This window comes from Pantherophis guttatus, chromosome 3 (assembly GCF_059756535.1).
Source record: "Pantherophis guttatus breed Tessera chromosome 3, ASM5975653v1, whole genome shotgun sequence".
Classification (NCBI taxonomy): Eukaryota; Metazoa; Chordata; class Lepidosauria; order Squamata; family Colubridae; genus Pantherophis; species Pantherophis guttatus.
In genome coordinates, this window is record NC_142065.1 from 1,230,553 (window position 1) to 1,257,492 (window position 26,940).

The 26,940-nt window shown below is 48.2% G+C and overlaps 1 protein-coding gene across 1 annotated transcript in view; it reads left to right on the top strand.

Moving 5' to 3' along the window:
- The first annotated feature begins 463 nt into the window (after positions 1 to 463).
- The window catches only part of CTNNBL1 (catenin beta like 1), a 108,710-nt gene continuing 82,233 nt past the window's right edge, over positions 464 to 26,940 (top strand). Inside the window, exons 1-4 of the mRNA XM_087888922.1 lie at positions 464 to 611; positions 17,685 to 17,870; positions 20,450 to 20,556; positions 23,734 to 23,873. Coding sequence (XP_087745048.1) covers positions 582 to 611; positions 17,685 to 17,870; positions 20,450 to 20,556; positions 23,734 to 23,873 — 463 coding nt within the window. The 5' untranslated portion in view covers positions 464 to 581. The remainder of the gene's footprint in view (positions 612 to 17,684; positions 17,871 to 20,449; positions 20,557 to 23,733; positions 23,874 to 26,940) is intronic.

The window sequence follows — 26,940 nt, forward strand, 5'->3', positions numbered from 1 at the left end:
GAAGTTTTTAAGAAGAGACTGGACAGCCACTTGTCTGAAATGGTTTAGGGTCTCCTGCCTGAGTAGGGGGTTGGACTAGAAGACCTCCAAGGTCCCTTCCAACTATTCTATTCTATTCTATTCTATTCTATTCTATTCTATTCTACTCTACTCTACTCTACTCTACTCTACTCTACTCCATTCCATTCCTATATTCTATTCTTAATAAGCTGCGATTTCTCAGGATATACATTTCTGCATCCTCCGGGGAGGGCGGGGGAGGGGCGGCAGGAAGAACACCCCCAAAATCCCACCAGCCGCTCCCCCGCCCCACCCCTGCTCAGCCTCCCCTCCCCGCCTCCTGCCAAATCTGGACCGCGCAGCTAATCGGCGATCTACGGTGTCCCAAAAGCTCTGCTGCGCTCCTATTGCCGTATTTACGGTCCGGCGGCGGCACCCTCCCAGCGGGCGGCGCCTTGCTTTACGGCGGAAGGCCCAACCTGGTGGGAGGAGTGGGGGGGGGGAAGAGAGAGAGCGGGCAGAGCGCTTTACGGCAAAGCGCGCGCGACCTTTCGCGACACCCGGCGGAAGGAGCGGCGGCCATGGACGTGGGGGAGCTGCTCAGCTACCAGGTGAGGAAGGGGTGGGGGGGAGGAGGAGGAGGGGGGGGTCCTGCCCGTTTTGGGGAGGGGGAAGGGCAGAGCGGGGATGCTGGTGGTGGTTGTTGTTGTTGGCCGGCGGGGCTGATGGGAGTTGTAGTCCAGCAGGGCCGGGGCAGCCGGTGGGACTCCCCGCCACGAGAAATTGTGCTGTGGGTGGGGGAGCTGGAGTGGGGAGGAGGGATTTTTTTGAGAGGGGGGATCGCCTGGTGGCCTCCCATCCCCGGCAAAGCCTTAGGAGCTTCTAAGGCAGTGTTTCTCAACCTGGGAAGCTTGAAGCTGGGGGGACTTCAACTCCCAGAATTCCCCCAGCCAACTCCCCCCAGTTCTAATGGGTCGTGGGGGGGGAGTAAAGTGGTGACCCCCTCCATCCCTCCCCCCCTTTCTCACTGAAATGCGGGGGGGGGCTCATTTCCACCACCCCTCCCCCCAGGGTCCCCCCCCTTGCTTTGCTTTGCTCCCCCCCCCTCCCCACCAGGCTGGGCTTTAACCAAAAGGCAGGTTTTTAAACTCGATTTTATTTATTCACTTTGTGAAGATGTTCTACCAAAGGGGTCTCCCACAGGGGTGGAATTCACATTTTTTTAAAACTACCGGTTCTGTGGGCGTGGCTTGGTGGGGGCGTGGTGTGGCATGGTGGGCGTGGCTTGGTGGGCGTGGCGGGGGAAGGATCCTGCAAAATCCCCATTCCCTCCCCACTGCTGGGGGAAGGATACTGCAAAATCCCCATTCCCTCCCCACTGCTGGGGGAAGGATACTGCAAAATCCCCATTCCCTTCCCACTCCTGGGGCCAGCCAGAGGTGGTATTTGCCGGTTCTCTGAACTGCTCAAAATTTCTGCTGCTGGTTTTCCAGAACCTGCTGGATTTCACCCCTGGTCTCCAACCTTGGCCACTTTAAGCCTTGGTGGACTTCAGCTCCCAGGATTCCCCAGACAGCAAAGCTGGGGGAAAAAGTGAAGCTGGCTGGGGAATTCTGGGAGTTGAAGTCCACCAAAGCTTAAAGTGGCCAAAGTTGGAGACCCCTGTTGTTTTTTTTTCTATAGAAAATTTTATTTTTAAACAAATACTAAAAAAAAAAAAAAAAAAAATCTTCATTTACAAATTCAAACGGTGTGTCAGTTGGTTACAAGTCTTTTGTGTGTCTTCACCTTATTCATGTATATCCATACATTTATTATCCTGATTAATCATATATTTGGCTATGTCTGTTTCTTCCCTCATTTCATACCAGATATTCTAAAATTGAGTTAATTTATATTATACCATTCATATCATCCTCTTAAATCGCTCCATCAATTGTACATCTTTATATTATATTTTATATAATTCTACATTACTTTTATTGGAAAGATTATATTTCATTTCCATATTTTTTTATCTAACCATTGGTAAAATAAAAAAAGCAAAGCAAACTGCTGGGGAATTCTGGGAGTTGAAGTCCGCCAAGGCTTAAAGTGGACACAGTTGGAGGCCCCTGTTCTAGGATACGTCTTGGTTGACTGGATGGGTCCAGGGAAGGCAGGAAGACCCCGACCCAGGCTGACTGGCCCAGGGAGGGGCAAGGGGGCCTTTGGGGGTCCTTGGGGCTCTCTGAGCCTGGGTGGGAGTTTTGCAGACGTTTCATGACCCAACTAGGCAAGGACATCAGTTCTAGTGCTAGAAAGGAGTGTGGGGTTTGTAGAGAGAAAGAGAAGAGGAGAAGAAGAAGAGGGCGATTTAGAGAGAGAGGAGGAGGAGGGCTGTGGGGACTTTGGGGCTCTCTGAGCTTGGCTGTTTTTTGTTTGTTTGTTTTTTTGCAGATCTTTCATGATCCCACTAGGTTACCTGATAGAAGGGAGTTAGGTTTGGGAGGAGGAGGAGGAAGATGATGATGGGGTCCTTGGGGCTCTCTCAGCTTGGTGGTGGTTGTTGTTTTTTTGCAGACCTTTCATGACCCCACTAGGTTACTTGATCAGTGCTAGAAGGGAGTTAGTGTTGTGGCCCGTCAGCGGCCTGTGCAGCTAGTAGCTGATTCTGACAGCGAGGAGGCTGGTGTGGGGCTGCGTCAGCAGCCTGTGCAGCTGGCACTCGAGACGGACAGTGAGGAGGCTGGAGAAGATGTGGTGCCAGAGGTGGGGATTCAGCCAGGCCCTTCAGAACCTCCAGAAGCTTCCATGGGTGAAGAGGACGAAGAGGAGGAGCCTCTTCTCGATGCACAGGCACCCAGAGCTGCCAAAAGGCAGGAGTGGCTCCTCAGGAGGAGGTCTCCTCGAGAGTAAGGCTTGGGGCTAATTGGCCACTCCCTTAGCCTATTTAAGGAGGAACGCCGACTGAAGCAAGTTGCAGGGAACAACTCCGTTCACTCTCCTTCGCGTCCTGATCTTAGTTCTCTTATCAGTTTCCTGCAAATTGCTTCTCGGCTTTCTGCCAACCATAGTAAGATTACGATTATTTATTCTTTGGATTCTTGTAGGCTGTTAAGAAAGTTAATTAACAGCCTTTGTTTGAAAAAGACTGATTTAATGTAGTAAACTAAGGTTTGTACAGACTTTGTGTGTGCTGCGTTCTTTGGGGTCCGTAGCTGGGGCAGAACAGTTAGGTTTGGCAGGAGGAGGAGGAAGAAGATGGTGGGGTCCTTGGTGCTCTCTGAGGTTTGTTATTTTTAAAAAAAGATATTTCATGACTCAGCTAGGTAACATCATCAGTGTTAGCAAAGAGTGGGGTTTGCAGAGAGGAGGAAAAAGGGGAGGGAGGAGGAGGAGGAGGAGGCCTGTGGGATTCTTTGTGCACTCTGAGCTTGATAGTTTTCTTAGAGAGTTTCATTACCCAACTAGTGAATGTCATCAGTGCTAGAAGAGAGAGGGGTTTGCGAAGGAGGAGGAGGAGAAAAGAGGAGGGAAAGGAGGAGGAGGATGACAACTGTGGGGTCCTTGGGGCTCTCTGAGCTGGGTGGGTGTTTTGCAGACGTTTCATGACCCAACTAGGGAACATCATCAGTGCTAGAAGGGAGGAAAATTTGCAGAGAGGAGGAGGACTGTGGGGTTCTTGGGGCTCTCTTGTTTTCTTGCAGACATTTCATGACCCAACTAGGGAACATCATCAGTGCTAGAAGGAAGAAAGACTTGGGGAGAGGAGGAGGAGGAGGAGGAAGGGTGTGGGGTCCTTGAGGCTCTCTGAGCTTGGTGGTTTTCTTGCAAACCTTTCCTGTCCCCACTGGTATCACCAGTGCAAGGGGGCACTGAGGCTCCTTTTTCATGGGTTTCAAGACCTTTCCCAGCCTGCTGACCTGGAAGCTGCAGAGACCCCAAAGAGAAGCCGTCTCTCTTGCACAGGATCTCCCCGTGTCCCCCGGCCCCTTTGAGGAGGAGGAGGAGGGAGGTATCGCCCTCACCCCACTTTCACCCCTGTTGCATTCGGATTGGCAGGGCAAAGAAAGAAGAGAGACCCTGCTCCTTTGCAAGTGGGCTAGTCCCCCGCCTTCCACACACACACACACACACACACACACACACACACACACACACAGAGTACACAAACACGCATTGGATTGTGAAGTTGGCATGCATGCTGAATGGGTTTCTGCGTATTTGTGTTGAGTCTGATTTTGTCCTTCACTTTTAATAATGGCATTTTAGAACAATGATGGTTTCAGAATCCAAAGGGGTTAAGAGCAAAGCAGAAGGTGGAGTTGATCCGAATCGATCGCGGGGTTGGGGTGGGGGTCCTTCCTTTGGGAGAACCCACCTAAGCATACAGGGAGTCCTCAATTTGCGACCACCAGGGTGCCCAAAGTTTATGTTAAGTGAGACATTTGTTAGGTGAATTTTGCCCCATTTTACGATTTTTCTCGCCACATTTGTTGAGTGAATCACTGCAGTTGTAAAATGAGTCACACGGTTGTTAAGCGAATCTGGTTTCCCTCATGGACTTTGCTTGTCAGAAGGTTGCAAGAGGGGATCATGTAATCCCAGGACACTGCATCCGTCATAAAAGTGAGTCAGTTGTCAAAGCATCTGAATGTGAATCACATGACCACGGGGAGGCTGCAACGGTCGTAACTGCTGAGCACATTGTAAGCCGCCCTGAGTCTTCGGAGAAGGGCGGCATATAAATCAAATTAAAAAAAAAAAAAAAACTGGAAAATGGTCATAAATCATTATTTTCAGTGCCGTCGTAACTTTGAATGGTCACTAAATGAACTGTTGTAAATCGAGGACTACCTGTACAGAGAGAGAGAGACTTCCTGCTCTCTACTTAATCTTCCAAGCCTTGGAAATGGAAGCGGAAGGAGATATGGGGTATAGATTTGATTATATAGGTAGTTCTCAACTTAGTTCATTTAATGACCGTTTGAAGTTACAACGTCACTTATGACTCTTTTTCACACTTAACAACAGTTGTCCCAAAGGGGCCTTTTCAGGAGGCAACTGGGCTGTCTAGTTTTTTCTTTGAAGACATTTCGCTTCTCATCCAAGAAGCTTCTTCAACTCTTGACTGGATGGTGGGGAAGGGAAGGATTTATACTCCTTGCAGGCAGCTGGTCATTTGCATCCTTTTGGAGGGTCTTTGAGGCCACCTGGAGGTTTCTCTGTGTCCTCAGAGTCACCTGAGTGGTGCAAATGGGTGTGGAGCCTTCTTGGCTGCAGGACGTTTTCTGCAGATGTTTTCATGCAAGTTGTTCCACTGATTGATTGTTCTCTCTGGCAGGGAATTTCTCCTTAGTTCTAAGTTGCTTCTCTCCTGGATTAGTTTCCATCCATTGTTTCTTATTCTTCATTCCAGTGCTTTGGAGAATAGTTTGACTCCTTTTTCTTTATGGCAGCCCCTGAGATATTGGAAGACTGCTACCATGTCTCCCCTAGTCCTTCTCTTCACTAGACCAGCCATGCCCAGTTCCTGCAACCGTTCTTCGTATGTTTTAGCCTCCAGTCCCCAAATCCTCTTTGTTGCTCTTCTCTGCACTCTTTCCAGAGTCTCAACATCTTTTTTACATCGTGGCGACCAAAACCGGATGCAAGATTCCAAGTGTGGCCTTTCCAAGGCCTTATAAAGCGGCATTAACACTTCAGGTGATCTTGATTGTTGATGCAGCCCAGAACTGTGTTGGCTTTTTTGGCAGCTGCTGCACACGGCTGGCTCCTATCTAAATGGTTGTCCACTAGGACTCCAAGATCCCTCTTGCATATAGTTACTACTATTGAGAAAGGTACCACCTGCAGCTGTGCATTTGGTTTTTCTTGCCCAAATGTAGAACCTTCCCCTTTTCACCCTTGAATTATATACCTATTTGATCTTGTTCGGCTTCCACGCCCCTCTTATTTGAAACGGTCTCCTGTTTGCTTCCAGTCTGGAGCTGAAGGTCTCTCTCATTTCATCCCAGCAATAACACCGTCAGGATCGCTTTAAACGGCTGAGCAAATGTATTTCTCCCGTGTCCTGCTTCTTCTAATTATCTGTAATAATTACAGTGCCTCTTATGAAAGAAAGCAAGTTAAGCTGAAATATAGCAGCATGTTGGGTTTTTTTTTTTCCTGCTTGACGGATAAAAATCCATTGCTAATTTGGAGTCTTTGAGGCAATTCCTTGTCCTTTTCTCGCACGCTTCTTGTCCTCCTCCAAGCTGCACCTGGGGTCCCTCCAAGATAAAAAGAGAGTATCTAGAAGTACCTATAATGCTAATGACATGTGAATATGGAACCCCTCCTGGAAATGCAGGCATCATCAATATCCATATTCTGTATTTCTGTCCAATGTGATATTTGCACAGAGACGTCCGGTATGAATATAAGTAATTTATGATGCGCGATCTGTCCGTTTTGAAGAGTTTTTTCAAAGCCTTTTGTCTTTATTTTGCCAATTTTCCACGTTTGAAATGCCAGCCTGGCTCTAATGGAAGCTACACTTGAGCTTTCTGGTATTTTCTGAAAACAAATGAGAACCGAATTGATTTTATTGCAACAATTTATATGCCTGAGGGGAATATAGACAGGGAATGCAATGGTGAAAAATTATTCAGCAGTTTCCCCAGTTTCCTTGCCGGCCTGATTCCTCGTGAAACTGACCGGTCTCCTTTTCAGATCATCCTAAACGGGCTGCCATTATTGGAGCAGAAGCATTGATTAAGGGGGCAAAATGCCCTCCGCCCCCCAAATCAATTGGTAGAGAGTCTTTAGCAGCACAGTTTTGGAAAAGTTGCAATGTTAGTATAAGCAGCAAAGATATAAAAATGACCTCATTTTTATAATTGCTTCTTCACCATTTGCTGAGATGAATTAAAGAGGGGAAAAAAAACCTGTGCCAGAAAATCTGTCATCCGTTTCAGAATCTGAAGGATCCTCCAGGATTTTTTTTAAGTGTTTCAAAAGAAACTGTTGTATCTAATGGAAGACTTTAGGGTAATGGGATACTTGTAGCTAAAGGATTGGTGCTCTCTGAGATGGGGTGCTTCCTTGCAGACGTTTCATGACCCAGTTAGGTAGCATCATCAGTGCCAGAAGGGAGAGTGGTTTGGGGGAGGAGGAGGACGGCTGATGATGTGGCAGGGACACCACAAGGTGAGGGACGTGGCAGGTGAGTGGATGCCCGCTAACAGGCACTGCTGCCATGATGGATCTGAAATGACAGGTGCTCTTTAATATTATATTTATCAGCTGCTTAGAAGGTTTCAGTTTCGTTTTTTTACTGCTTGCCCTTCCTTCTCACACTGAGAGCCTGGGGGTACAGATGCATTTCTCTTCAAACAATCATACAGTTTGTAGCGTACATTAGATTTGCAAAACAAATCTAATGTGGGATAAAGGAATATTCCTGAACTTCGTTTTATGACTTATCTCATGGTTTACTGTGAAATTCGAATAGAATAAACAGAGTTGGAAGGGTCCTTGGAGGTCTTCTAGTCCAACCCCCTGCCCAGGCAGGAAACCCTACACCACTTCAGACAAATGGTTATCCAATCTCTTCTTAAAAACTTCCAGTGTTGGAGCACTCACAATTTCTGCAGGCAAGTTGTTCCACTGATTAATTGTTCTCATTGTCAGGAAATTTCTCCTTAGTTCTAAATTGCTTCTCTCCTTGATGAGTTTCCATGCGTTGCTTCTTGTCCTGCCTTCAGGGGCTTTGGAGAATAGCTTGACTCCCTCTTCTTTGTGGAAGACCCTGAGATACTGGAAGACTGCTATCCTGTCTCCCCTAGTTCTTCTTTTCATTAAACTAGACATACCCAGTTCCTGCAAGCGTGTGAATGTGTGAATGCATCAATGCAGTGCATGTTATCTCTGCTTGCAGAGCTTGGATTCCTTGAATGAGTTTACCAAAAATGTGAATATTGCAGAATAGACGGCCTCATGCTACATAACTAAGCTCCATTTCATGCTCAATAAACTAAATTATTAATGTATCTTAAATAGAAAACTATCTTTAGATAGGTTTTTACTCCAAAAGCATTCTATTAAAATAAATTTGATAAAAATAAAAAAAAATCCATTTTTTTTAAAAAAATCCATTTTTATCCACCCTGGTTCGCATATCTTGGCCTTGGCTTGGCCTGTGGTGTGAAGGAGGCAGTGCGGTTCACAAACCACGTTTTAAGGCTTAATGTGTTAAACAAACTTGGGCTTGTTCCAGTTTACATAGCTGGTTAGGCAAATAACTCTGCCTTTGCAGTTTCTGAAATAATCCTCTCTCTCTCACACTCACACAAGGTTTGCGGTGCCAACGTGAAACACTTTTGTGAGACTGCAGTGTTTGTGGCTCCTCCGTGGGGTCTTCGGGCTACCCCACCCCACCCGGGCAGCCTTTTCTACAGATCTGCCATTTCCTTCCCTCCCCTCTTTGCAGCCGAAGGCAGCCTTCCTAAATCTAACTAATGTTTTTATAACAGCGTTCTGATCCATTTCTTCACCCACAGCCTGGAGTTAAATGCTTGCAAATGCCCATTTGTCATCTGCATTTCAGGGGGTGGAGAGGGGGGGGGGAAACCCAAGCTGGTTAAAGCCTTAGCCAGCATTGGGAGGGAGGAGGAATTGTCGCTTAAAAGAAATGCGGCTACATTGATTTCCAACTAATCCTGCAATTTAGGTTATCCCGGGAACCTGGGCCTGGCTAGCAGCGCCTGGGGCCTGTCTGTTTCCTACCAAGAGCGAAGCCATCTGGGCTTGCACAGAGAGCTATCTTTAAACCATGGTTTCCCAAATTGGCAACTTTACAACCTCTGGACTTCAAGTCCCAGAATTCCCGAAGCAGCAATGCTGGCTGAGGAATTCTGGGAATCGAACTCCCCAAGTCTTAAAAGAGCCAAGGTTGAACAAGTGCCAAGGTTGGAGATTTCTGGTCTAGTAGTTAAGGCACCAAGCTAGAAATCGGGAGACGGTGAGTTCAAATCCCACCTTACCCATGAAACAATCAAAACACCAACAGAAGAGACTTAGTAGCACAGTGGACTAATGCACTGTTATTAACATCTGCTGCTTGCAATTACTGTAAGTTCGAATCTCGCCAAGGCTCAAGGTTGACTCAGCCTTCCATCCTTTCAAAGGTAGGTAAAATGAGGACCCAGTTTGTGGGGGCAATAAGCTGACTTTGTATAAATATACAAAAGGATGAAGGCTGTTGCTTAACGCACTGTAAGCCCCCCTGAGTCTCCGGAGAAGGGCGGCATATAAATTAAAGCAAAAAAGAAAATGCTGGTGGTTCAGGATTGAACTGAGGGGTCTTTGCTTGTTTTCTCACACACCCCACTCCATTCCAGCACTGATGGTGTTACCTAGCTGGGTCATGAAACTTCCGCAGAAAACAGCCAAGCTCAAGAGAGCATCAAGGGACCCCACAGCCCTCCTCTTCCTCCCTGCAACCCCGCCCTCTCTCTTGTACCTTTGATGCTGTTACCTAGTTGGGTCATGAAACGTCTACAAGGAAACAACCAGGCTCAGAGAGTACGGTTCGGTCCCGATTTATAAATATTTTCTTCTATTGGTGATTCCCCCCCCCCACTTCTAATCCCGAGGCAAAACATTCATTTTTCACCTTTCGTTATTTCTTTTGGGTTTTTCTTTTTGTTTTGGACAGGGTGCTTTTGCCATTATTGATTGCCCTCTCATTTAATTCTAAGTACCTCTGATGTAATTTGCATATGGCAGGGAAGACATTATAAAGTGTAATACTGTGCCGTATTTCATCCCCCTCATTTCTTTCCCCCAGCCGTTTGCATGGAAAACGAAAATTGATTTTCCTCATAATTTTTTTCTACCCGCTTTGGAAATGAAACGCTCCTGCAGCAAAGGGATTATTTGTGTGTGTGTTTTGGGGAGGGGGATTTCATTTATTCAGGCCTCTTTCCAGTCTCTCTGGCCTCACGTTGGTCCTATCCTAGAACTGGGGTGGGGGTGTGGGGGAAGGAAGCCTCCCCCCTTTCATAACAGCTGCCTCCGTCTGGGCTTCTCCTTCGCCTTTGAGTTCCTCTGAAAGCTTCTTCTCGGAAATTGGAAATTGATTTATTGGAGGGCATCCGATTCTACGGCCGCTCGCTGGGATTTGTGAGGATGGGGCTTGTAGGGAGACTCTGCGTACAGTTGAGGGACCCGGCTGGAGGGAGGCCTAGGATTTCTGGTGTATTTGCAATCCCTTCTAGCACTGATGACGTTACTTAGTTGGGTCGTGAAATGTCTGTGAGAAGACAGCCAAGCTCAGAGAGTAGTCGGCCTCCTTCTCCTCCTTCTCTTCCTCTTCCTCCTCCTCCTCCTCCTCCTCCTCTTGCTTCTTCTCTTCCTCTTCTCCTTCTCCCCCCCCCCAACAAACCTCACTCCCTTCTAGCCCTGGTGATGTTACCTAGTTGGGTCTTGAAATGTCTGCAAAAAGAAAACCCCATGCTCCGAGAATACCAGTCCTCTTCCTCCTCTTCCTCCTCCTCTTTCCCTCCACTCCACCGGCCCCCTCCCTTCTGGCACTGATGATGTTACCTAGTTGGGGGGAATCAAACTTTTACACAAAAACAGCGAAGCTCAGCACCAAAGACCCCCACAGTTCAACCCTGAACTACTAATACTCTCTTCCTTCTGTAATTGCTTTTTCTCTCCGATCTCTCTTCTCTCTTCAAACATTTAATCTGAGCTCTGCTTAATCAAACAGTCGTCTTCCTTCGGTGCCAACCATCACTTCGGCCGGGCTGGGCAACCTGCCTCTGAATTCAGCCCTGAGTATTGATTGGAGGAGGAAGGGGAGGGGGGGGGAGGGAGGGAGGGAAGGCGCCTGCAGCAGCAGCAGCAGAAAACACAAGAACCGTGCTTGCCACACCTGGTGCTGTCCGGAGGGTGTGAGAATCCACCCGCTTGGCAGTGCCAGAGGAAGCCCTGGCAGGTGGCCTGAGCCGATGGTTAAAGACCGCAGCTTGCAGCCTTCCTAGCTCTGCTTTCTGGTGATGCCCAGGGGCTGAGGGGTCATAGCCAACCAAGCTAGTTCAGGGGCTTCTCTTCCAGGATCCAACCTGAGTCGATCACCAGGACCAGAGGTCAGTCAGGATAGAGCTGGAAGGGACCTTGGAGGTCTTCTAGTCCATCCTTCTCAAGCAGGAACCCCTATGCCGTCCCAGACAAATGGCTGTCCGGTCTCTCCTTAAAAACCTCCAGCGTCGGAGCAGCCACAACTTCTGGAGGCAAGGAGTTCCACCGGTTAATTGTCCTCACTCTCAGGGAATTTCTCCTTAGTTCTAGGTTCTTTATTGCGTCTCTCCTTGGTTAGTTTCCATCCGTTGCTGCTTCTCCTTCCTTGAGGTGCCTTGGGGAAGAGGTTGACCCCCTCTTTTTTGTGGCAGCCCCTCAAATAGCCCTGGTGGCTCAGCAGACTAAAAGCACTGTTAATAACACCAGCTGTGTGCAATTACTGTAAGTTCAAATCTCCCCAGGCTCAAGGTTGACTCAGCCTTCCATCCTTTCTAAGGTAGGTAAATTGAGGACCCAGATTGTGGGGGCAATAAGCTGACTTTGTATAAAATATACAAAAGTATGAAGGCTGTTGCTTAACGCATCGTAAGCAGCCCTGAGTCTCCGGAGAAGGGCGGCATATAAATCAAATATATATATCGAAGTCCTTCTTTTCATTAATCTAAACATGCCCAGTTCCTGCAACCGTCCTTCGTACGATTCAGCCTCCTCCAGCCCCCTCATCATCTTTTGTTGCTCTTCTCTGCACTCTTTCCATAATCTCTCAACATCTTTTTTACATCCTGGCAACCAAAACTGGATGCAAATATTCCAAGTGTGGCCTTACCAAGGCATTATAAAGCGCTATTAATTATTTATTATATATCACGTGGTAGGTCAGTGGCTAAGACGCTGAGCTTGTCAATCGAAAGGTCGGCAGTTCAGCGGTTCGAATCCCTAGCGCCGCGTAACGGGGTGAGCTCCCGTTACTTGTCCCAGCTTCTGCCAACCTAGCAGTTCGAAAGCAGGTAAAAAATGCGAGTAGAAAAATAGGGACCACCTTTGGTGGGAAGGTAACAATGTTCCGTGCGCCTTTGGTGTTGAGTCATGCCGGCCACATGACCATGGAGATGTCTTCCGCTTTGAAAGGGAGATGAGCACTGTCCCCTAGAGTTGGGAACGACTAGCACATATGTGCGAGGGGAACCTTTACCTTTTTATTAACACTTCCTGATCTTGATTCTCTCCCTCTGTTGATCCCTTCTTCTTTATGGCAGCCCCTTAGATATTGGAAGGCTGCTATCATGTCCCCCCCACAATCCTTCTTTTCAATAAACTAGACAGACCCGATTCCTGCAACCGTTCTTCATATGTCTTGATTGATTGATTGATTGATTCGATTTATATGCTGCCCTTCTCCGGAGACTCAGGGCGGCTTACAATGTGTTAAGCAATAGCCTTCATACTTTTGTATATACTTGCTTATTAGGGCTTTCACCCCGCCCTCACAAGCAGTCTTCTTTTTTATACAAAGTCAGCTTATTGCCCCCTCATTTTACCTACCTCGGAAGGATGGAAGGCTGAGTCAACCTTGAGCCTGGTGAGATTCGAACTCGCAGTAATTGCAGGCAGCTGGTGCTATTTAACAGCACTTTAGTCTGCTGCGCCACCAAGGCTCTTAATACAGTATGTTGTAGCCTCCGCTCCCCTGATCTCTCCTAACCTTGGGCCTGGGTGGTCCAGAGCTTCTAAACATTAGCATTTCGTGCCCTTCTGGCCACTGGTGCTTGAGCTGGTACCCACCTCTTCTGTTTTGTAAAGCTCGCAAGTGGGTGACTCTCTCTGGCGCTGCCTTAGAACTGTAGATCCAGTCTTTTGCTGGGTGGGGTCTCCTCCCCCTTAACTCCCAAGCCAAGTTTTCCGAACAGAGAAAACATCATTTTCTTCTCCAATCAAAGAGAATATTTGTGGTTTGGAGTGGAATGATGGGGGTCCCTGGTGCTCTCTGAGCTTGCAGGCAATTCATGATCCAAAGTAGGTAACATCATTGGTGCTTGAAAGGAGGAGGGCTTGTGGGAAGGAGGAGGAGGAGGAGGAGGAGGAGGAGAACTGTGGGGTCCCTCGGTGCTCTCTGAGCCTGTTTTCTTGCACACGTTTCCATTGCCCCAAGTAGGTGGGTGCACTGATGGTATTATTTAGTTTGGGTACATCTGCAAGAAAATCATCAAAGCTCAGAGAGCCCCCAGGACCCCACAATCCTCCTCCTCCTCCTCCTCTCCACAATCCCCATTTCTTTCTAGCACTGATGATGTTCCCTAGTTGGGTCATGAAACGTCTGCAGAAAACCCCCAGAGCCTCTTTCTCTCTGAGGAAGTTGGGTGGCTAAAAAAATACAGCATATAAATAAATAAACAAACAAAGAAGCTCAGAGAGCACCAATGACCTCCCACCCCTTCCTCCTCCTCCTCCTCTCCACAATCTCCACTCCCTTCTAGCACTGGTGATGTTCCCTAGTTGGGTCATGAAACGCCTGCAAGAAAACAACCAGGTTCAGAGAGCACCAAGGATCCCATGCTTCTCCTGCTCCTCTCTGCAAACCCCACTCCCTTCTAGCACTGATAATGTTACTTAGTTGGGTAATGAAATGCTTGCAAGAAAGCAAATGGACCATGGACCCCCCCCTTCCTCTTCCTCTCTGTGTTTTGAGTTGCTGGCTGTCTCCGTCCCTTCTGGAAAGGAAGAGGCCCCTTCCTACCTTCCTTGCCTCTCACCAAGGATTCCCCCTCCTGTGCTCACCCCTCCCTGCCAACAGCCAATGAACTTCACTCCCAGCAGCCAGCGTAACAGAGTTGGAAGGGACCTCGGAGGTCATCTAGTCCAACCCCCCCCCCCCCGCCCAAGCAGGAGACCCTACACCATTTCTGACAGATGGCAGTCCAGTCTCTTCTTGAAAGCCTCCAGGGATCCTTAATCTTAATTTCCTATTTCCGAAATTGCATGAGCCAAGGGGGATTCCTCCTTTTCGGAGATACTGACCAGTCCGGGGCTGGGAGGGAAGGAGGAAGGAGGCTGTCTTCACCCAGGGGGGTCCCCAAAGATTCAAAGGGTCCCTTGGAGAGATCAGATCTTTCTTGTGAGACTTCCAAATTGGTACCTAATAAGTGGCTGGAGATTTTTGCCTGCTGGCATCCAGAAAGCCTCTTTTTTCCCCCCCTGCGTTTCATCCTCCTGCAACGCACGGTTTCCCGGCACCATAGTAACCGGGTTTATTTGCTTTTGCAGCCGGCATCTTCTTAAATAAGATTAAGCCGAGTGCGTTAATTCCTGCCCAAGTTACTTTTGCTGCGCTCCTCCCAGATTCAGCCCTGCTGCGTTATGCTGATGAAGCTGGAGTTTACTGGAGCTTGCAACTCAATATTTTTAAAAAAATTTTTGCTGGAAGGACCATTTTGGAGGCAGGGCCCTTGGTGAGCCGTGCACCGGAGGCAATCTGGCAAAGGACCCCCACCAAGCTCTTATCTATTTATGGCACGGTTTGTAAATCATCTCTCCATCCCCCTCCAACGGGGGGGGGGAGGGCGGGGGGGGATATATACATGGCGTTGCCGATATGCAAATCACGAACGGAGCAAGCTATTTTTAAAATATTCAGGATGCAAAGTGGGACTCGGGGAAAACCGTCCAAAGCCAGCTTGCCTTCGCGGTCCACATGGGGGTGGGGGGTGGGGTGTCCAGCAGGGAGGGGGATAGGTTGTAGAGCAGTAGAGTTGAATAACTTTAGGGTCACTTTGAATGGACACTCATCGGCATCCATTAAAATGAAATTTCGTTGCATTCAGCTTAGCAATGGAGATGTTGGGGTCAATTATGGTCATAAATCAAGGACTACCTGTAAGGTCATTGAATTTAGCCTGTCCTCGACTTATGACCGATCGCTTAGTAACCCTATTGTGAAGTTCCAACAGGCATCCTTGTCTTTTCAAGGACACGTAAGGACACATAAGGATATATAAAGGCCACAGAAGGACACGTGAGGACATATAGGGACACATAAGGACATATAGGGACACATAAGGACACATGAGCCATGGTGGCGCAGTGGTTAGAGTGCAGTACTGCAGGCTCCTTCTGCTGACTGCCAACTGCCTGCAATTTGGCAGTTCGAATCTCACCAGGCTCAAGGTTGACTTAGCCTTCCGTCCTTCCGAGGTGGGTATAATGAGGACCCAGATTGTTGGGGGCAATTATGCTGACTCTGTAAACCGCTTAGAGAGGGCTGTAAAAGCACTGTGTAAGTCTAAGTGCTATTTCTATTTCTATGAGGACACTATCCAAGGACACGTAAGTGTTTCCTTGGAGATAGTGGGAAATGGTTGTCTGGAGCTTCTTTGCAGGTTGAATGGGTCTCTCAGGATCGGTCCCGTGTCCCCCTCCCCTCCTCGCCTGGCCCAGCGCTGCGTGAGATGCTTCCGTGCTCAGCTCAGTGGGAGGAGGCTCATTGCTCTCAATGGGACGATTGAAGGAGAGATGGGAGGACTGCCTGCAGCTGAGGAGGGGGGGGACCGAGAGGGGTTTATTTTTGGTACTTGGCAAGGAGAAAGGAGGGAAGGAAGGAAAGAAGGAAATTAAGATATGAAGGAAGGAGTAGAACAGAGGAGCAGAAGGAAGGAAATTGGAGGAAGGAAGGAAAGGAAGATATAGAACAGCTGGAAGGAAGGGAAGGAACAGAAAGATTGAAAAAAAGGGAAGGAAGGAATAGAACAGATGGGAGGGAGGGAGGGAAGAGATGGACAGAAAGAAGGCAGACAGGAAGAAGATGGATGGATGGAAGGAAGGAAGGAAGGAAGGAAAGAAAGAAGGAAAAAAACTATATTAGACCTCTGAATCTCTTTTGTCTTTGCCTGGGAATTCCCTGGTGTTGAGGAGCCTTAATGCTTAAACTCCCGGCTCTCTTATTGTATATGAAGGGCCATATCCCAGCTGAGGTCCAGGCTGGCTGCAGTTGCCCATCAAGGCCTGGGTGGTGGGGGGCTCGGAGGCACCGGGCTGGTCCTGGAGGGTTTGGGGGGGGCTTCCATTCCACCACGGTTCTGGTGAGATGGGCTCCCTTGCTTTGTGTCTCTCCAAACTCTGTGCTCCTGCCCCCCCCCACACACCCCCAAGCCCTTCATGGCAGCTGTTGTGTCTCCCTGCCTTCTCAATTAAAAGCACCCCAGGAAAGGAGAAGCAGCCCCGGCTGCAGGTGTGCCTGGCCCAGAGAAGCCCTCAAAAGCCAAGCCTTTCCAAGCCTTTTGTAACTTCTCTCGGGGGCCATTTGAAGCCTGCAAAAGGATTTTTTTTTCTCTGCTTGGGGAGGGCGGGGACATTCTTTTTATTGCAATGTTCCCCCCCAACCCCTTAATTGGTGGAGGTGGTGGTGGGGAAGCCAACCACGTTTGCTGGCAAAACCCTCCGTCCCCTCCAGGAATGAAGGAGATCCTGGATGCTCCCAGGAGGTGAGAGCTGGGCTCTTCCTGGAAGGAAAAATGGCTGAAGCAACTCCAGGAAGTTCAGGGGGAAGCTGAGAGTAGGGGACACCCCCACCCCTTCTCACCTGGGGGGGACCCTTCCTCTGGCCTTGTCTCCCACTAGGAGGCCAGGGCCGGTTTTCCTAGGATGCAGATGTGCTTGTGGCTCTCTTTCCACTTGAATGGTCCCGGCATTGCAGATTAGTTGGGGGAGCTTTGCTTGCAGAGTGGGGGGCGTGGAGGGGGGCACGGAGGTCTTTTTGGCCTTGGAGGACAAGCTGCTACCCTGGCAAAGGAAGGAAGGGAGGGAGGAGTAAAGATGGAAAAGAGGAAAGGAGGAAGGAAAAGAAAGAGTAGAAAATAAGCAAAAGAAAGGGATGGAAAGGAGGGAGGGAAGTAAAAAAGGAAGGAAAAGAGGAGGAAAGGAAAAGAGGAGGAAGGGGAGGAAAGAAAAAATAGTAGGAAATAAGGAAAGAAAGGGAAGGGAAAGAAAGGAAAGGAGGAAAGGAAGTAGAAAAAGAAGGGAAAGAGGGAGGAAGAGAAAGTAGGGGAAAAGGAAAGGGAGAGGAAGAAAGGAAAGAAAGAAAAAGTAAGAAAGAAGGGAAAAAGGAAGGGAAAGGAAGGAAGAGAAAGTAGGAGAAAAGGAAAGGGACAGAAGGAAGAAGGGAGGAAAGAAAAAGTAAGAAAGAAGGAAAAGAGAAAGGGGAAGGGAAGGGAAGTGAGGGAGGAAGAAGGAAGGAAAAGAGAGGGGAGGGAAAGGGAGGGAGGGAAGAAGAAAAAGGAAAAGTGAAAAGGAAGGAAAAGAGGAAAGGAAGGAAAAGAAGGAGTAGGAATGACAGAAGAAAAAGAGAAGGGGAAGGGAGGGAGGGATAATGGGAGGGGAGGGAGGTGGGATTCCCACGTGGGACCTATTGGAAGCAGCTCTTTTCCCATCTGGGAAGTGGCAAGTGGCCCCACCTGCCCGGCTGCCCCTCGGACGCCCCCCCCCCCAGTATTTCCGGCCTCCCCCTGGCACAGATGGGCAGGAGCCCTGGACTTCCCCCCACCCCGAGCCAAGTCCCCCCTCCCCCCCTCTTTGCTGCAAGGGGTCCCATCCCTGGTGCTGCTCTTCCTTCCTCTGCCGACTGAACGTTTCCTTCTCCCAAGCCGAACAGGGGGACCAAGCGGACCCGCGATGACGACGACGAGGAGCCGAAGACGCGGCACAAGCCAGGTGGCTATCGGGAGCGTGGCCGTTACCGGGACGAAGACCCTCCGGTGGTCGAGGAGTCCGAAGACGACAAGAAGAAGCTGCTCCACATTTTTGAAAAGGGCGAGGAGGAGGATGAAGAGGTGAGGATCTCGTCCTGCCTTTGCTTGGCTCCTGGCCCTCCGTCCCCTACGGTCGCCTGCTCCCTTCCAGGGCCAAGCGGACCCTCCCCTCTCAAAGGCAATGCTTTGGGGGGGGGGGTTCCCCACTGACTGCAGAAGACGTGGCTTCTCCTATAGTTGGGCAGGAGAAGGAGAAAGCCTTAGCACTGGAGTCTCCAACCTTGGCCCTTTGACCGCTTGTGGTCTTCAGTCCTAATTCTGGGAGTTGGAACTCCACAAGTTGTCAAGGGGCCACGTTTGGAGACCCCTGTCACAGAACTTAGAATCCTAAGGCTGGAAGGGGCCTTGGAGGTCTTCTAGTCCAACCCGCTGCCCAAGACAGGAATACCCTTAAACCAGGGGTCTTCAAACTTGGCACCTTTAAGACTTGTGGACTTCAACTCCCAGCCAGCTGGCTGGAGAATTCTGGGAGTTGAAGTCCACAAACCTAAATGGTTTTTTAATTGGGATTTTAAATTTTATGGATTTGGGGTTTTAAATTTGGGTAGCCAATAATTTAATTCTTTTAATTATCTTAACTTTTGCAATTGTATGTTTTTTTTTTAATTTTGGCTGTTCACCGCCCTGAGTCCCTTCTGGGAGAAGGGCGGTATACAAATTAAATAAATAAATAAATAAATAAACAAACAAGTCTTAAAGCGGCCAAGTTTGAAGACCTGTGCCTTAAACCACCCCAAGTCAAGCCTAGCTCGGCTTCTTCTATGAGAAATGACACACTGAGGTCATGTATACTATCCAGGGTTCACACAGAAACGGAAAACAGGAGCAGTTCCCACCAGAGATACTTTCCCAAGGTGACACTTCACAGTATCCACATTATTATTGTTGTTGTCTTTTTGAAACATTGGCAAAATTTATTTATTGGTTTGATTTATTGTTTATTAAACAAATGTATACAGCTACCCAACTCACATGTAAGTGACTCCAGGTAGCTTCCTTTTTTTTTTAAAAAAAAATATCCATCGTATAATTAAAAACACATTAACCCCCCCTCCCCCATCTTACCTCCTGCCTGTGGCAACAACAACACAAAGTTGGCAGCAATAACCCAGTTGGACAAATATTGCAACTTTTTTAAACGCAGTCTTTAAATAAATTATCTTTGCTTTTAAACTCTCTCAATCCGGTCACTTCCTGCATTCTTCCTGAAAGGGGTGGGTGGGGGGGGGGACAATGACACTTTTACAGTTAGTCCTCGACTTACGACAGTTCATTTAGTGACCATTCAAAGTTTTACAACGGCACTGAAAAAAGTGACTTATGTCCGTTTTTCATACTTATGAGATCGTTGCAGCCTCCCCTATAGCCACCTGCTCAAAATCCGGATGCTTGGCAGCTGTCTCATAGTTATGACGGCCCCAGGGGTCAGGTGTTCCCCTTTGGTGACCTTCCAGAAAGCCAAGTCAATGGGGAAGCCAGATTTGCTTAACAACGGTGTTGTTAACTGAACAACTGCAGTGATTCACGTAATGACTGCATCAAGAAAGAAGATAAAATGGGACAAAACCCACTTAACCGTCTTGCTCAGCAACAGAAATTTGGGGCTCCATTGCTGTCATAAGTCAAGGGTTACCTGTGCTTGGTTTCTCAGGGAAGAAGCCCCCTCCCACCTATAAAAGAGAATATTGGGAGTTCAGGGACGAAATGAAGGGTCCTTGGTGCTCTCTGAGCTTACTTACCAGGCTGAGAGAGCAGCAAGCAGCCCTCTCCCACCAATTGTTATGTGATGCAGCAATGGGGAGGGAGGGAGGGAGCAATGGGGTGGCGAAATGAGGGGCCCTCCCTCCCAGCTGTCCCTTGCCAGTGTTGGAGGCCCTGATCCAAGATGGCGGCAAGCGCCACCTTTACCAGGAAGTGTTGTGGCCCATCAGTGGCCTGTGCAGCTAGTAGCTGATTCCGACAGCGAGGAGGCTGGTGTGGTACTGCGCCAGCAGCCTGTGCAGCTGGCACTCGAGTCGGACAGTAAGGAGGCTGGAGAAGATGTGGTGCCAGAGGCGGGGATTCATCCAGGGCCTTCAGAACCTCCAGAAGCTCCCATAAGTGAAGAGGATGAAGAGGAGGAGCCTCTAATCGATGCATGGGCGCGCAGAGCTGCCAAAAGGCAGGAGTGGCTCCTCAGGAGGAGGTCTCCTCGAGAGTAAGGCTAGGGGCTAATTGGCCACTCCCTTAGCCTATTTAAGAAGGAATGCCGATTGCAACAAGCTATAGAGAACAACTTTAGTTCAATCTCCTTCGCGGCTGGATTCTCTGCAAATTGCTTCTGGGCTTTCTGCCAACTCTAGTAAGACTGTGATTACCTTATCTTAGAATTCTGGTAGGCTGTTAAGAAAGTTTATTGACAGCCTTTGTTTGAAAAAGAATGAGTTATTTGAGTAAAATAAGCTTTGTATAGATTTTGTGTGTGCTGCGTTCTTTGGGGTCCGTAGCTGGGGCAGAGCAGGAAGAGGGTCCCATGCCCTGAAGGGAGTCTGTTCAAACTGGGTTTGTGGGTGCCGGAGGAGGCTGTGACGGTGTCCTTAAACGGGGCTGTCTTTGGCCAGGAGGAACCTCTGGACGAAAGCTCCGTCAAGAAGATGATCCTCACCTTTGAGAAGAGGTCCTACAAGAACCAGGAGCTCCGGATCAAATTCCCAGACAACCCAGAGAAGTAAGTTGGGTTGTGGGGGTGTGGGGGCCTGTTTCTCTAGGCGCCGCTCTCCGAAAGTTGCCCGGATGTGAAGGGAGACGGAGGTGCCTCTTCACTCCATTGTAAGGAAGGTTGATGTTCTCAAGAAGTCTGTGGAAGGTTCTCCGTCATCCAAGTCACAGTTGTCCCAAAAGGGGCTTTTTTTTCAGGAGGCAACTGGACTTTCTGGTTTTTTATTTTCTTTTGAAGACGTTTCGCTTCTCATCCAAGAAGCTTCTTCAGCTCTGACTGGAGGGTGGGAAACGGAAGGATCGATACTCCTTGCAGGCAGCTGGTCATTGGCATCCTTTTAGAGCAGAGGTCTTCAAACTTGGCAGCTTTAAGACTTGTGGATTCTGGGTGTTGAAGTCCACAAGTCTTAAAGCTGCCAAGTTTGAAGACCCCTGTTTTAGAGGGTCGTTGAGGCCACTTGGAGGTTCATCTGTGTTTCTCAGTTACAACAGCACTGAGAAAAGGGACTTACGACCGTTTTTCACCCTTACGACCGTTGCATCATCACCATGGTCACATCCTCAAAATTCAGGAGCTTGGCACCTGGCTCACATTTATGACGGTCGCAGTGTCCCTTGGTCACGCGATCCCCTTTGGTGACTTTCTCGCAAGCAAAAGTCAGTGGGGGAGGCCAGATCCACTTAACGACCGTGTTACTAACTGAACAATTGCAGTGATTCACGTAATGACTTTATCAAGAAAGAACGTAAAATGGGACAAAATTCACTTAACTGGCTCACTTAGCAAGAGAAACGTTAGGCTCAATTGTGGTGCTGTGCAAAACATCCAGAAAAGGCTACAGATTTGGTTTGACTATTGACTTATCTGAAGGAATGCACCTTCTCTCTCTGCGTCTCTCTCTCTCTCTCTCTCTCTCTCTCTCTCTCTTTCTATATATATTTCTCTCTCTCTCTCTATTTCTCTCTCTCTATTTTCTATTTCTCTGTCTTTCTCTTTCTTTTTTTCTCTCGCTCTCTTTCTCTTTCTTTCTTTCTCTCTTTCTCTCTCTTTCTCTTTCTTTCTCGCACTTCCTCTTTTTCTCTCTTTTTTGCTCTCTCTTTCCCTCTCTATGTTTCTCTTTCTTAATCTCCCTCCCTCCCTCTCTCTCTCTTCTTTCACTCTCTTTGTTTCTCTCACATACACACACACACAAACCACCCTCCACATTCTCCATGGGGAGCTGATAGAACCCTCCGTGCCCTCGACTGCCGTCGTCACCCCATCCAGTGTCAGCAACCGCCCTTGATGAAGAGCAGTAACTCACTTCCCGACGTGGCCATTCTGCTGACGCTTCCGCTTTTGGCCTTGGCCTCTTCCTCCCGCTTTCAGTTTGGGAAAGGGCCCAGCCCTGCCTGCCTGCATCGAGCCTCTTCTCGATGCACGGGTGCGCAGAGCTGCCAAAAGGCCGGAGTGGCTCCTCAGGAGGAGATCTCCTCGAGAGTAAGGCTTGGGGCTAATTGGCCACTCCCTTAGCCTATTGACGACTGAGGCAATTTGCAGGGAACAACTTTAGTTCACTCTCCTTCGCGTCTGGATTCTCTGCAAATTGCTTCTGGGCTTTCTGCCAACCTTAGTAAGATTCTGATTACTTTGTCTTTGGTTTCTTGTAGGCTGTTTAGAAAGTTAATAACAGCCTTTGTTTGGAAAAGACTGAGTTATTTTAGTAAATTTAAGTTTTGTACAGACTTTGTGTGTGCTGTGTTCTTTGGGGTCCGTAGCTGGGGCAGAGCAGAAGGGGAGAGTCCACCCTGAAGCCATTTTACTGCTTCAGTGCTGCCACACAGAAGGAAGAGGGAGGGGGCGGGGATTAGAGATAACGGGGGGTCTCTGAGCCAAAACAAAATAATTCCTCTTGGGAACCAAGGTCATCCCCACAGGGAGAGTGGCAGAGTGAAGCCACCTAGCAACCAGACGGCACTTTGATTGGACCGTGGGACTGATTGTTTTGAGAGAGGGACAAACTTTCCTAGGTGAAAACAACAGGAGTCTTCACAGCCGGTGCTCACCTCCTAGTTAAAAGTGACCGAACAAGCGTTGCCTTGTAGGAAGACACCATTCCAAGTGGGGAGTAAAGGTTTACCACTCCACAAACTACCTAAAGTTGAAACTCCCCTCCAAGAAGCTAGGACCAAAGTTTAAAGGGCCTTTCCCTATAGCAGTGTTTAGCAAACCTTTTCGCCACTGAGTGCTGAAACGGGAGCACGTGCGCACGGGGTAGTGTCGGAAACCGGAAGAGCAGCTCCCTGGTCCGCATGCACGTGCTGGGAAGCTGAGCTTCCGGTTTCTGGCGTGCGCATGAGTGCCGGTCACCTGCTTTTCTGGTTTCTGGCACGCACGCGTGTGCAAAGACCAGCTGGCCAGCGCACATGTGCACGCCAGAAACCGAAGCTCAGCTTCCCAGTGCGCGCATGCAGAAAAGGGAGCTGCTCTTCTGGTATCCAGCACTCCTGCGTGCGCACATGCTCCCGTTTCAGCATTCAGCGGAACCCAGAACAGCAACGGGCAATGGCTGGTGTGCCCGGAGAGATGTCTCTGGGTGCCACTTCCAGCATGTGTACCATAGGTTCGCCATCATGACCCTATAGTGCAGTGTTTCTCAACCTTGGAAGCTTGAAGATGGGTGGACTTCAACTCCCAGAATCCCCCAGCCAGCGCTGCTGGCTGGGGGATTCTGGGAGTTGAAGTCCACCCATCTTCAAGCTTCCAAGGTTGAGAAACACTGCTTTAATGAAAGTGATCAACCTTGTTAATACAGCTATAACTCCCCCGTCTGCTAGGGAAAGTACACCCGGTCTTCCATAATTAAAGCCGGCCGTAGGCTCCCAGATCAGACGGGTAGATCGGGCAGCCCCAAAGCCAATTGCAGTGCAGGGAGAAACACACTACGAGGTTAAAAAAAGATTTTAGACTCCCAAGTTACTTAGGGGTCGATTCCAGTACCTGGTCTAACGGAAGGGCTACCCACTTTGCGAAGCCACATGGGTCAAGAGCTGGGATGTGAAGGTAGGTAGGTTGGTCAGGCAATTCCATGACAAATACCCCCAGAAACCTAAGCCCACTCCAGTGGGGAGGGGAGGTTAAAGTGGAACTCTGACAGCGAGATTCGATCTCTTGGATCCTGCTGAAGTTTTGCTCCTCTGTCTGTAGATTCATGGAATCCGAGCTGGACCTCAACGACATCATTCAAGAGATGCACGTGGTGGCCACCATGCCGGATCTCTACCATCTCCTGGTGGAACTCAACGCCGTGCATTCGCTCCTTGGGCTGCTCGGGCACGACAACACCGATATCCTTCTTGAGGGGGGCAGGCGATTCGCTCTCTTGCATTTGTTTGGGGCTGGGCAGCCAGAAGAATGTCTGGGGCGGGATGAGGTGGGGTGTTGTCCAAAGGATGCTCCAGAGGTTAAATCTTGGCAGAAACGGAGTCTGCAGCACAACCAGGTAGATGCACAGGTGGCCGGAAGTGGGATGTAAATCAACATTGCTGGTGGGCGTCTGGCGTGGGAGGCTGGCTAAGAGACCTTTCCCCCTCCCATCTGGTAGGCAAGATTGTCTCCTTCAGTAAATTAGAACTGAATCTTTTGTCTGTCTGTCTCTACCTCTATCTACCCCACCCCACCCGCTCTCTCTCATATCTGCATGCCTGCCTAGGTCTGTCTGTCTGTCTATCATCTATCTAGCTACCTATCTCTATCATCTGCCTGCCTGCCTCTCTCTTTCTCTTATCTGTCTGTCTGTCTATCTATCTATCTATCTATCTATCTATCTATCTATCTATCTATCTATCTATCTATCTACAGTATCTATGTAATCTTTCTCTCTCTCTCATATCTACCTACTACCTACCTACCTATCTCTCTCTCTCTGTCTATATCTATCTATCTATCTATCTATCTATCTATCTATCTATCTATCTATCTATCATCTATCTATCTATCTATCTTTCTACAGTATCTATGTAATCTTTCTCTCTCTCATATCTACCTACCTATCTCTCTCTCTCTGTCTGTCCATCCGTCTGTCTGTCTATCTATCTATCTATCTATCTATCTATCTATCTATCTATCTATCTATCTATCTATCTTTCTACACTATCTATGTAATCTTTATCTCTCATATCTACCTACCTACCTACCTACCTACCTCTATCTATCTATCTATCTATCTATCTATCTATCTATCTATCTATCTATCTATCTATTTATCTCTTTCTGTCTGTCCGTCCGTCTATCTATCTCTGTCCATCTGTCTGTCTATCTATCTGCCTGTCTGTCTATCTTTCTGTCTATCTATCTATCTGTCTATCTATCTCTGTCCGTCTGTCTGTCTGTCCGTCCGACTATCTATCTATCTATCTATCTATCTATCTATCTATCTATCTATCTATCTATCTATCTATCTCAGGGGTGTCCAAACTTGGCAACTTTAAGCTATGTCGGTTGAGGATTTCTGGGAGTTGAAGCCCACAAGTCATGAACACGCCAAGGTTAGACACCCTTACCGTCTACCATTCCGGACAAATGGTTCTCCAGTCTCTTCCTGAAATCTTCCAGTGTTGGAGCCCCCACCACTTCCGGAGGAAAGCCGTCCCACTGGTTAATTGTTCTCACTGTCAGGAAATTTCTCCTTGGTTCTAGGTTGATTGGGTAAATGTGATGAAATGTGAGAAAGGATGTATGGGGAACAGCCTGGTGGCTGGGGAATTCTGGGAGTCAAAGTCCACAAGTCTCAAATTTGCCAAGGTTGGACACCTCTGCTGTGTCAGGTTAGCAGGCCAGGTTTGTTTTCCTGGGCCTCCTTCTTCCCAAGAGGGTGATTAGGGCAGCCTCTATCTGCCATGTTAGCAGGCAGCTGGGAGTTCTTTCTGTCTCTTATCTTGAGTCGACCTGGAATTGCAGAGGAAAAACCTGCAGAGGCTTTTGTGAAAATTGGACATTTAAGAAATCTACCAAACGCCATCCGTCTGATGTCAGCCTGTTGCCTTTCCTACTTACTGATAAGTAACCGTTGAAAAACTCTGTTTAGAAATGTTATCTTGGCCAGGAAGGAAGACGGGCTAGATGAGAAGGCAGAATAATAATAATAAAAAAAAAAGATTTAAGAACAAGATTTCAGGTGTCCTTCGAGAACAGGGGGCTTTTCTCCTAGCAGCTTTTCTCCAATTGGACTTTGTTGATTTTTTTCTGGAGGACGTTTCATTGCTCATCCAAGAAGCTTTTCCCATCCTAACTAACATCTTCAAGGAAAAAAAATCAATAAAGTCCAGTTGCTGTTTGGACAAAAGCACCTGTGGAACAACCATGACCTGGATGCCTGAGAATTTCCATAGGTAGGTTACACAGTGGAGGTTTTTGGCACGCTGAGCAGTGTGTGCTAACTTAAGTTTGTGAAAATGCCTGTGCATAGAGTGGAATGGAATAGAATAAGGAGTAGAGTAGCGTAGAGTAGAATAGAATGAATAGGATAGGATAGGATAGGATAGGATAGGATAGAATAGAATAGAATAGAATAGAATAGAATAGAATAGAATAGAATAGAATAGAATAGAATAGAATAGAGAAAAGAGAAGGATAGGATAGGACAGGACAGGACAGAACAGAACAGAACAGAACAGAACAGAATAGAATAGAATAGAATAGAATAGAATAGAATAGAATAACTTTATTGTCATTTTGAATGTACACTAATTGGCAAATGACATTTCGTTGGATACAGCTCATTGTGTTTAAGGCAGTCAAGCTAGGAGCAACTGGCCCTCAAACGTAGGTTAGTCTGCTCCATTGGTGTTCCCCATAGCTTCCTCTGGTTGCGAATGTTGCAACCTCAAAAAAGCAAGACAGGAAGAAAATGGGCTCCTTTGAACTGTGGTGTTGGGGAAGGCGCCTGCGTCTTCTTTGGACAGCAAAGGGGACCAACAAGGAAGCCCTGGAGCACACAACACCAGGCATCTCACCGGAAGGCAAAAATCACAAAACCGTTCTCTCACTTTGGTTACGTCATGCCGGGGAATTCACTGGAGGAAGCAATTCTGTTTGGAAGAGTCAGCGGTTAATTTGGCTGTGCCAAAACTGTAGTCGATTGTGGGGCCTTCCATGGCTGTGGTGCATTTTAATTTGTATATTTGTAGAGTGAGGTGTAGTTATGGGGGACGTAGCTTCCTATGTTCCCCATAGCTACCTCTGGTTGCGAAAGTTGGACCTTAAAAAAAAGCAAGACGGGAAGAAAATGAACTCGTTTGAGCTGTGGTGCCTGGAGAAGGCTCCTGAGTACTCCTTGGACAGTAAACTAACAAGCAAGCACGGAAGCACATCGCACCAGACCTGTCCCTGGAAGGCAAAACCACCAAACTGCAT